The following is an 11,322-nucleotide window of genomic DNA, read 5'->3' as shown; positions in this document are numbered from 1 at the left end:
GCTTAGTGATATTTGTCCAATTGGATTAAATGACACTAAGTTGAATTGGCTGGAATTAAACTAAATTAAAAGCAGATGTGTTGGGGGACCTTTGAAAGGACTGTGCTAGCAGAATCATCAGATTTTCATCCAGTTTCTCTTCCTCCCAGCCTTCCTCTGTCCCTCCTCTTATGTCTCTCCTCTCATTGTTAAGTGAGCCAAGCAGAAGGTAGGAGGGATCAACTCAGGGGATGGTAGTTGGCATGGTTGGCATGGTCTGAGAACTACAGACAAGTAATCGTGAACAAATTCATACGGTTCCGTGATTATTTCCCACCAAAGATCACTGACTCCAATTCAAGAGATGATCTCCACCTTAGTCACAAGTTACGGCACTCTCTCTGCTTGTTTTTCTCCCTGGGTCCACTCCAGGCTGCCTGGATGTCCTTCAACTGACAAGCACCCCATCGGCACCTGTGTCATGTCTCACAGAGCGTGGAGCCACTCGACTAAAAACAAATAAGAGCCTAGAGTGGAGAACCCAGAGTGGGGAAATCAGACATGAAAGAGTCACATAAGAAAGGCTGAAATGAAACGCTGCGTTAACTAGACAAAATCAGAAGCCAGATTCCTTTGCCATCACCAGCCCAGGGGACCCTTCCTGCCATTTCCCACCTTGAGAATTAGCATCTCATAGCTGCTGAAGAAATGACATAGTAACACCTGCTGTGAGCCTGGACCCTCTAAACCAGGGGTCCCCAACCTCTGGGATCTAATCCTGATGATCTGAGCTGGTACTGACGTGATAATAGAAATTAAAGTGCACAGTAAATGTAGTGCACTTGAATCATTCCAGAACCATCTCCTCCACCCCAGCCTGTGGGAAAATTGTCTTCCATGAAACTGGCTCCTGACGCCAAAAAGATCGGGGACTGCTGCTCTAGCCTCCTGACAGTCTGGTGGAGGACCACTTGTTTACAATGTCAAGAGGGTATCACAGAGTTATGGAATGGTTCAGACTTGAGGGTGGATCCCTTTCTCCTCAGACCTGGGACTAAACAGTGACCATTCCTTCTTGTTACTCAAAATACCCCCCAGCCCCCCTTCAAAGAGCTACAGCTTATCATGCTTTCTATACTGCCTTAGAATGAGGTGAGCTTACATTATCAGATAAAAGCCTTCATTTTGATAATGTCAGTACTTCTGTGATTTCTAATTTTTTGTTGCATTGATCTGGCATTGGTGGTAGGACTGAATTTTTTTTTTTTTTACTTTCAGAACTTGGTTTTGATATTGTTAAATTATTTGGATGTAGATAAAGGAATGTATCAGCGGGATTCATCAAATGAATAAAATAACTGACTTACCTGGAATCTCTCTGGACTTTTCCAACTCTGACATTCAGTGTCTTCAGGATTTTTTCAGTGTCTTCGTGAGTCTAAGTCCAGCAGTGTTGCTCTGGATCGAGGGCAGAGAGCCGTGGAAATGTAAGAACTGAAGCAGAATCCTAAATTAAGTCACATTATTGAATTTGCAAGGAGCTGTTAGGAAATTCCACATGTCAATGTTAATGTATTTTACATCATAGTTAGGTATAAAAGACTCACTGCAATGGTCTTTGTAAAACTAGCAAATCAAACAGACAGACAAACAGAAAAGCAAGCCTAAAAACATTCAAAATGCCCCAAACAGGAGAATTCATTTAGTTGGTGGGCTATTCAACCATTAAAACTGATGGTTATGAATATTATATATTCTCATGTTATAAAAACACGAGGAAAAGTGAGATATACAAAGCTATATATACTGGTTATAATTATGGAAAATATTGAGAAGAGAAACTGGTTATTTTAATATATGAATAGGAGCATATAGAAAAAACACTTCTATTACAGAGTTGTAATATTTTTACAGTAAAGTCTAAATTTCTAAATGAAATAGAACAAAAGCAAATACACATTGAGAAATCAATATAAATCTCTTCGTAAGCACCACCATTTCTCAGTGCAGTGAGATTCCAAGTAATTATTTTATGTGATTTATTCAGCATCTGTCATTTTAAGAATTGGATAATGTTTGGCTCCAAAGCAAAGAATAATTAGCAATATAATTAATCAAATTGGTGTTTATATTTCTATGTCAAAGTTAATCATTTTCATTTTCTTGTTTTATGGGAGGAGTTTGCCTTTTATTAAAGCTAATAGCATCCAAAGCGTTGCAAATGCATTTCAAAGGTTTAAATTGTACAAACTTAGTATCACAGCTGAAATGTACAGTCAGTGCTCTCACTCACTGACACCTGGAACAAAGGCAAAGCATTTTTACTTAAACTAAGGAGACTGCACTCATAACTCCCATTCGTTCAGCCAGTTATTCCTCTGTGTTAGGGGCAGGAATCACGGCATATATACCATCTGGACTAATCAGATAGTCATCAGATTTCATCCTCGTCTCTTGTTCCTTACTCGACCCTGCTGTCTCCCTCCCCACCAACACACACGCACACACACACAAGGATGAGCGCTCTTAACATCTTCCAGGAAGTCACAGAAAGGTAAGATGCAGACTGACTCATCCATCGAACATGGAGTGTTGGATAATCATTTGTCAGTTTTTTTCATCCAGTATAAACTCACATCAGGAATCTTGAGACAGACCATTATTTCAGGTTATTGTTGTGGCTGTTTTGTAGCTGACATAAAATATCACAGCAACCAGGGTGATAGGGAACTTTTCAATGATCAGTTTATTGAAACAGTTATAGATAGACCTTCAGTCTGTCTATCAAACATAAATAATAATATATATGTTGACATTTCCGAGTGAGCAGACCCTTGCAGCTCTGTCTTTTGCTATGGCAAATCTTGTGGGGGAGTTGAAATGCTCAGTGTTTTCTTGTTGTGTGAAACCATTCTTGGCTGTAATGTCTCTCCAAGGAGCTTCTCTAATTAATGTAAAACACTCTAGATACTACTTCATAAATACTAAGCTTCCTCTAAGTGGCACAAAATTAAGATCCTCTATTGAACAATTTCTCTATATGCTCCTGTGTGCTGGAATCATGGGCTAATGCATTGTATTTCAAAAAGGAGGGGAGAGAAATCAGTAGTAAAAGCAGAGTTTGGAAACACTTATTCCTGCAAACCAACAGTTCTTTCTGCACTTACAGTGTACCTTAGTAAGCCCAGTCAACAGGGAAAAGTCTGGGGAAGAAATTATTAGAGTAAATAAAAATATACAGGCTGCAAAACATGAATCAGAATCACAGTGTCTCCAAACAACAGATATTTAAAGAATGCTTTTATCTGTGAGCTTCAGCTGCTCTAATTAATGCTCTGAGTTTGTTCCTTCAAAAGCTTGCAACTGATTTGACATCGGTTATTTGCAGACACAGGCAAAAGGAGGCTGCCTCCAAAGAACCTTTTGTCCGTATATTCTTGAAAATTTCTGGGAGGAAAGTCTTCTAAGGAAGGTTTTATTTAGCCAATTATAATTTTTTCATGGATGTTTCCTGATACCTTTCTTATTTTACCATTCTGATCAGTTTATTGCTTATTATCACTTATGGTGAGTTTGATAGCTTATGGTTATGAAACAGCCAGCTATTTTTTCAATATCTTTTATGTAGCTGTAGGTCTGGGCTACCTCCTGTCCCCTGCTCCAGACAGCAGTCCCACAAATTTAATGAAAAATAGTGTCGAATATGACCTAACAAATCTCTAAACTAAAATGAAAAGCATTCAAGGTTTGGATGTATCTGGAAAAAGTGCCAGACACATTTTAAAAGTCCAATAATAAGTCCCCCCTATACTTCCTCCTTCAGATCAGATCTCATTTAGACTACAAGTTTTAGGAAAACTGATTCATTCCTCTGCAGTCACATCTCCAACCTGCTGCTTTATTTTTCCCTGCTCTGTCTCTGGAAGCAGCTCAAACAGCCACTGTAAGCTTTCTAAGGTGTTGACAACATAAAAATCTATAAAGTTCATCAAAACAAAAATATCAGCCATTGAAGATGCAGGACAGAAGTATCTCCACAAGATTATCTCAGTTAACACAGACACATGTGGCTTTTTCCCACCCCACCCCACCCGCGAATGGGATATGAAAATGTAAGAAGATCTAACTTGAAAAATCTAACCAAAGACTATCTCATCTCTTGATTTTTACTTAACAGATTTACAGTCACAGTGCACAGATAGGGTAGCTATCAGAAAGTGTGTATGTATGCACATGCATTTATGGGAGAGAGAGAGAAAGAACAGTACTGAGCAGGTGAGGTTGAAAGCTGAGCTTTCAAGTCTGTTGTGACACCACTGACCAGATATTAGTTGAAAGGAGAAAACCGGATGACCCAGATGTGATTCTGGTCTTTGAAAACAAGCTATTTATATAATCCGTGCCAAGCAGGGAGGTGAGAGGCTAGGAGATGTGTGTGATATACTGATGTTTATAATGGTGTAGATAAAGATTTGTTTAAATCAAAGTTATTATCTTAGACCAGAGTGTCAGTTGACCACCAGGAGCTCCTTGAGACTCCTGTGGCCCACATAGTGACCCCCCACTTACGGTCTTCCCCTCCCCCATTTTTCAGAAGCCAGAGGATGCCTGCTGCATCTTGCACTGTAGTGCAAACAGATCCCTGCAAAGAGAGAGGAAGATAAAATGAATTTAAATTCCAAAGGGGTTCCAGTGCTGGTTTCCTAGTCCCCGAGTCAGCAATGTGTTTGTGAAAATTCAGCCTTTTTGTCTCCCAGTAAAAAGGAGCTAAATCTACATCGGTGGCCCAGTCTCGGGTTGCTATTCTTTGCATTTTCTATTCGAGTGAATGAGAGTGAATGAAGTGGCCGGGACCCTTCATTTGATCTACTCAATTGCATAAAGTGACAGAATTCTAATATATTTGTTTAATGCTCTTCAATGGGCTTTCACTTTTTTGCTTGCAAATGAAGCAAAGTTTCATCCCCCTTTAACACCGGGACATATTTCATAACTCAGGCCGTGGTTTGAAGTGATCTTGAGAGGAGTTTTAGATTCAAAAAGTGGGAAATAAAGAAACAGATGTGAAGTTATTGTAAATTCCTAGAGTGGGCTCTGGGGCTATTGTGCCCCCACGGCGGGCGGTCCAAGGGCTGTGCCTTTCATGCTGTAATTGAAACATATTAATTAGATAATTTGTTGTTAGTTTAAACGAAACAAATGCATCCCTTTTGAGGCTTCACAGCTGGTGGGTTGGATTGTTTTTGTTTTGTTTTTGTTTGGGTGTCTCTGTGTATATGTGGCTTTAGGAGAAAAAAATTAATTGACATTTATATTAAGAATTGGAGAACAGATTCTGATCCTGTTGTTACTTAAATGGATACCTTTTTACAAAGGGAGTTTCCATTTGCAAAAGTATAAACCCTCCCTGAACCACCCCCCCAATCTGGCATAAACTAATGTAAAACCTTCTGTTAGAAGCACTCCCCTTGGATTCTTTCTCCCTCCCACCTACCACTTGAGCACCTGGCCAGATTTATGCTTCCACGATACTCAATGTTCTCATTTATTTTAAAGGAATTAAGCTTGCTGCTGTAATATTTAAGCCATTCCAAGGATCATTTACTAGCACCGCTCCTGTTAGTCTTCAGGCTTCTCAAAACCCCCAGTCCAGGCAATAGAAACAGTGAGAACTTCAACAGCTTCTTTCTCTCTCTCTCTCTCTCTCTCTCTCTCTCTCTCTCTCGCACAAAACTCATCCATTGTGTAAGCATTTCCCCAAATCGCAGAGAAAGCCACTTAAAAACACAGTTGAGCACAGAAGCATGTTAAACACCAAAAGTAACAGAAGAGTCCAGTTTTCAAATAAAAAACCTAAATTTAAAAAAATCAATATTGTCCAAATTTATAAAATAGAAAATAATATAGCTTAACTCCATTCTCTGGGTGAGATCCCTAACATATACACCTTATTGCACAGGGTTGTCTCTTCCAGTTTTCTTTTAAAGCTATGTGTATTGACTTTGGACTTGAGCCAGGTGAAAAGATTTAACATGACAAAGAGAGCCATTGAAGGTATGGAAGTTATAAACTTCCTTATTTGTGGGGTACTTCAGCTGAACTGAGTGCAAGTCTCAAAGTTGGAGGGGAGTAGGAGGCGTGTGTGTTTGGGCTGCCTTTGGATTCCTGATGAAGGTCAAAATATCATCAATGGATTTTTTACTTTACTCATTCAACTTCGTCTGAGAAAAGATGCCTGCAGTGGTGAAAGGAGGACTCACAATGCTGAAGTTATTTCATTCTTTGCAATACACCATGACGAACTTAACAGCTGAAAAGCACATTTTCAAGTGCTGACTTGAAATCAGCCCTTTCCTAAAAATCAGAAATAGGACCTGCATCTTATTTGCCTCTATTTTTTAAATGTGTGTATGTACACATCACTTGCCTCTAAATTCTATTGCTGCTACTAGGAAGAGCATTTTACCTATGTAAACTGAAAATTTATAAAACGTTTGAGGCCCATGTTAGCCCTTTATGGTCCCTTCATTCTCAGTTCAAATGCAGTGTTAGTGAATTCCAGGAGATTAGAATATTCCAGAGATGGCTTTTAATTTTATTTTGCAGGAAGTAGTGAAAATGGTATTTCATTTTTTTTAACTGTAGGTGATTTCTGCTTGGGAACAAAGTTTCAAGAGTTTCCTGGCCCAGGGTGGATAAGTTTTCCAGGCTTTCTTTAGCTGATCGTGTTGATATAATTGTGAATTGGGGTTGATGAATGAGTTTAGTTGTCCCCTGTCTGACGAGCTTTAGTGGCTTCATGCATTTTAATCAGTCCAATGATTCATTTATTTTCCACCTTTTTTTTTTTTTTGGCTGTGTGTGGGATCCTTCCTTTAAAAAAAAAGTCACAACAGGATTAATTATCCTTTGCATTAATCCTAAATTTTTTTTTTTCCAGAAAACCCTCTGAATATATAAAGGTCGCAGGTGCTAACGGTTCTCCTAGTGGAGTATAGTCATGATGATTTCTGGGTGGGTTTCTCTGTGTTGCACAATGTCTCTTGTTTAATCATTTTACACAGTAAAGTGTTAATCACCATTTAAGTTTGTCTTTGTCTTGTAACGTCATTAGTTGAATACACACCTCACTCTGGAAATATGGTGACCCCTTCAATAAAGTTTTAATTGGCCTTGAGCCATACATTCTTGGCAAACTTTAATTCTCTGCAAAAATCTGAAGAAAAGCAAATACCTACAGGCAGGTATTTAACTTTATTCATTTCTTTAAAATAAATGCACCAAGCATCATTTTCCCAGATAAGGATTAAAGAGAAATCTATTCAGTTAAAAGTGAACAGTTTTCTTGACAAGCTAGGTGGACTTTTAAGTAACTTCTGAAAAAGAAAATTTCAACGACTGCAATAATTTAAAGGACCAAGGAAATGAAGGGTCACTGCAAATAGGTGTATCAGAATATAAATATTGAGTAAGCAAGTTTGCTTTCAGGTTCTGTATCTCCATATTGCCTCTACCTGGTTTCTATAGAAGCCTTATATTCATACAACTACTGTTTATTTTGTAAAATGTATGTTTTAAGATAGGCAAAATAAATATAAAGTACTATTTTTTTTCACAGTTTCTCTTTCAGTACTGCACGTGTGCACCTGATCTATACTAGAGAACAGATTATTTCATCTCTCTCTCTGGGCAAATGTCTTCAAGAGTCCATCTGAATAATTTCTCCCCTAGTCTGCAAGTGCATAAGAGGAGGTTTGTTTTAAAAATAAGTTATGAAAAAGACAAACTACTCAGACAATGAATTGCAGAAAGCATGCTTAGAGAAGCACTACATCTATCTTTGGTAGAGTTATTGTTTGTAGAAACTCTTCAAAAACACACACAACTAAAATTTGAATTTACATATTTTAATGAGAAAATATTATTTGGACTAGGTTCATAATTTAATGTAGACACCTTTTTAAAATGTTTTGTCTTAAAACAGGCATGCTGGGAACAAGAACATCAATATTTAAAACACCATGCTAATTCTGTACAGGGAAGGAGAAAAAATGAAAGGTAAAAATGGTACAGCTCTGATGACACTACAACTTTTTTTTTTAACTTAAGCAGGTCACACCAGAACAACAGTTTGTTTTCCAGCAAATTACCTAAGATTCTAAAGGAATATAGCAAACAAAAGTGCATTTTACACAGTGTATAATCATTCCTATGCACAATCATTTACATCTCTTTGCAGCCCTTGAGCTTCTTGAAAAAGTTCCTGTAGCAAACAGAAAGACTTGTCCATGGGAGACCTATCCGGTGACACCTCCTTCATGTTACCAGTCAGCTTATCTAAGTTCTTCTAGGGTTGCCCTTGATGGTTTTTTGTTCGGACTTATTTCATTTTCTTTCTTTTTTCCTTCCAACAATAAAATAAATAGTTAAAAAGGTCTCTAAGTAATCGGAAAGTTAACATCCTAATTAACTTTCCCATACCCACCCCTTCCCGCCCCTAAACCTGGCCAGAAATGCAGAGTAAACATTCACATTACAACAGGTACTTGTAAAGTGGGCTTTGCCCGCTCGCCCGCCAAAGCAATACGGATTCAAGTTCACTGTTTACGTTTTACCGGGCGCTTTGTAAACATACAAGGTTACTTTTACTTTTACTTGGTTTGTGTTGAGGACAAACGTCTCCTTCCCAGCTTGGTAGCCTCTCCCCTAAACTCCCAGCACCAGGAGCCTCTGGCAGAAAACAAAACCCAAATCAAAAAAACTCCGCAGAAGCCATGGAGGCAGGGCCGCTTCTCAGGGAAGCTGTGGTCGGCCCAGCCCCTGCCGGATGGGCGGAGGCGAGTAGGGTAGGAAGTTAGTGGTCCCTTTCGCGGCAGATTTCCAAGACGTAAACAGAGATCTGGCTCTCCGCTGGGTAGCTGCAGCCCTCAGGGGAGATATGTTCCAGGAAACCTCGGAGACGGTTTCTCTGGGCTTGGAGCTAACGGCGCCGTGTCCAGAGCCTCGCGGATCCGGGCCGAGCGAAGACCGCTCCTCTCCGAGGCGGCGGGAGGCAGGAACTCCCCTGCCTCTTCAGCGGGAGAGGGTTTCGGGGCCCCGGGCATGGGACGACTCGGCTCAGGCGTTCCCTGCCTTTCCCTTTTGGGGGCGAGGACAGCTCCCACGCGCGCCTCCTGGCCCATCTGCAAGTTTGCGTTTCGTTTCCTGGGTCCAAGACAAAAGTTCTCACGGGGAAGAGAGGGTTGGCCGAAGGTGAAACGGACAAACGGGGGTGTCCCAGGTCGAGGAGGGCACGACTGGGAGCCGGGGGAGGCGAGTGAGCTGGCGGGGAGGGGAGCGAGACGGGGCGCCGGCCTCTGCGGGTCAGTGCACGGCCACCGAGTGCAAGGCGGAGGCCGGGCTGGTGAGCGTCTCGCTGGGAGTAGCGGGGCTGCTTTGGCTGGTGGCTGTTTGCGAGGACGTGGGACTAAGCGACGGCGGCGAGTTCGAGAGCAAGGTGGGGATGGGCGCAGGCAGCGCGGGCAGGGCAGGCACTGCGGCCGGTGTGGGCTTGATGGGCACGGGGATGGCGGGCAGTGTCTGGCCCGCTGCGTGACACAGAGGCTTCAGTGGCACGCCGTAGGCGCTGTAATCGCCACTTGCCATGGAGATGGGGGTGGCTGAATCGATCATGCCTGCGGAACCGTACACGTGTGGCCAGCCGGTGCCCAGCGAGCTGCCCATGGTAGTCAACTGGTTGGGGAGCGGGTAGGCGGCGGGCACGGGCTGCATAGCGGAGAAGGCCAGCCCCCCAGGCATCTTGTACTCGCGTGCGATGATATTCTCGATGGCGAAGGGATGCTTGAAGCCTGAGGGCTGCGCTACGCCGCCCAGGTTGTAGGCGGCCGTGGGCATCTGCGGCAGGTGCGTGCCCGAGGCGGCCAGCGCGCTCAGGCGCAGCTTGGCCTGCTGCTGCAGGTACTGCGCGGCGTCAGCAGGCTTGCTGGGCGCCAGGTGGTCCGACTTGAGCACCTTGAAGCGCTTGCGGCGCCTCAGGAAGCTGCCGTTCTCGAACATGTCCCCGCAGCTGGGGTGCAGCGCCCAGAAGCTGCCCTTGCCAGGCTGGTCTGGCCGCCGCGGGATCTTAATGAAGCAGTCGTTGAAGGAGAGATTGTGGCGCAGGCTGTTCTGCCAGCGCTGCGTGTTCTCCCGGTAGTAGGGGAAGCGGTCCATGATGAACTTGTAGATTTCGCTCAACGGCAACATCTTCTCCGGCGAGCTCTGGATGGCCATGGCGGTTAGCGATATGTATGAGTAGGGCGGCTTCTGGTCGCTATACGTGTTGCGGCCCGGCCGAGGCATCTTCTTTGCCCCCTCCTAGCTCTGGGTCCGCGCGGGCCTGCTCGGATCTGGGAAGGGGAAAAGATAAGCGGGGGAGGGAGGAGGACGTGGATGCACAGACGAGGTCAACCAGGCCAAGAACAGACTTCGGGGGTGGCGCAAGTAGGGGGCTTTGGCGCTGGATCAGCCAGTGCCTAAGCTCTTTAGCCACCAACTTTGTGTGTCGAGTGGGACGCAGCCAGGGGGCGCGGGAAGGGAAGCCGGCGAGCGGCGGCGTGAGGGTAGCCTGGAAGTAAGCCCGGACCTGGAGCGGGAACTGGGGGTAGAGATGCAACCGTGAGCTGCTCACCTTAAAGTTGCCCCAAGTTGCGCGTCCGCATCCGGGATGGCGCTGCTGCTCGCCTTGTCCCTCCCGGCGCGCAGCCAGGGCGCAGTGTCCAGGTTCGGCTGGGCTCCGTACGTCTCTGAGCTCAGCAGCTCAGCCCCGCAGCGCCCCGCGCCGCCCGGTCCCTGGCGCTTCTGGCCGTGCGCTCCGCGGGCGGCCGAGCTCAGCGGCGGAGTTCCGGCGCGGACTCTGGCAGCAGCGGCCTCGGGGCTCCGGAGGGCGCTGCTCTGGGCTCCGCAGCTCCGCTGAGCTAGGTGGCTGCCTCCATGTCCTCCCTCGAACCATCTGATAGTTTTAAGCGGTGACAGGAGCAGAAAAGACCCCTGTAGCGGTGCTTCATTAATGTGCCACTTCTTAGCTATCATATGACAATCGCCTTGGGAGGAGGAGGAGGAGGGGGGGGGAGCGGGGGATGCAGAGGGAGGGGACTGAGCGAGAGGGAGAGAGCCTGGCCAGCTCTGGTTTCTTTCACACCTATTTACATGGACACCTTGGCCAATAGGAATCACTTCCAGCTCAAGACTGGGCGAGGGGGAAGAGCCTCTGCCACCGGTGGGAGCAGGACGCGCCGGCCAGGGTGCGCGGTGTGAAGGTATGGGGTGGTAGCGGCGGGAGCAGGGATACAGGCTACAGGGGAC

General features: G+C 44.5%; 1 protein-coding gene across 1 annotated transcript; it reads right to left on the bottom strand.

The window, feature by feature from the left end:
* Positions 1 to 8,813: 8,813 nt before the first annotated feature.
* FOXB1 (forkhead box B1) lies at positions 8,814 to 10,890 on the bottom strand. Its single transcript, XM_055437413.2, has one exon. The coding sequence runs from the start codon at positions 10,318 to 10,320 to the stop codon at positions 9,343 to 9,345; it is 978 nt and encodes a 325-aa protein (XP_055293388.1). The 5' UTR covers positions 10,321 to 10,890; the 3' UTR covers positions 8,814 to 9,342.
* Between the last annotated feature and the right edge of the window lie 432 nt (positions 10,891 to 11,322).

The sequence above is a fragment of the Moschus berezovskii genome, chromosome 9 (assembly GCF_049115385.1).
Source record: "Moschus berezovskii isolate FMDL1 chromosome 9, NW_MosBer_1.0, whole genome shotgun sequence".
NCBI lineage: Eukaryota > Metazoa > Chordata > Mammalia > Artiodactyla > Moschidae > Moschus > Moschus berezovskii.
This window is presented reverse-complemented; position numbering and strand designations above follow the sequence as displayed.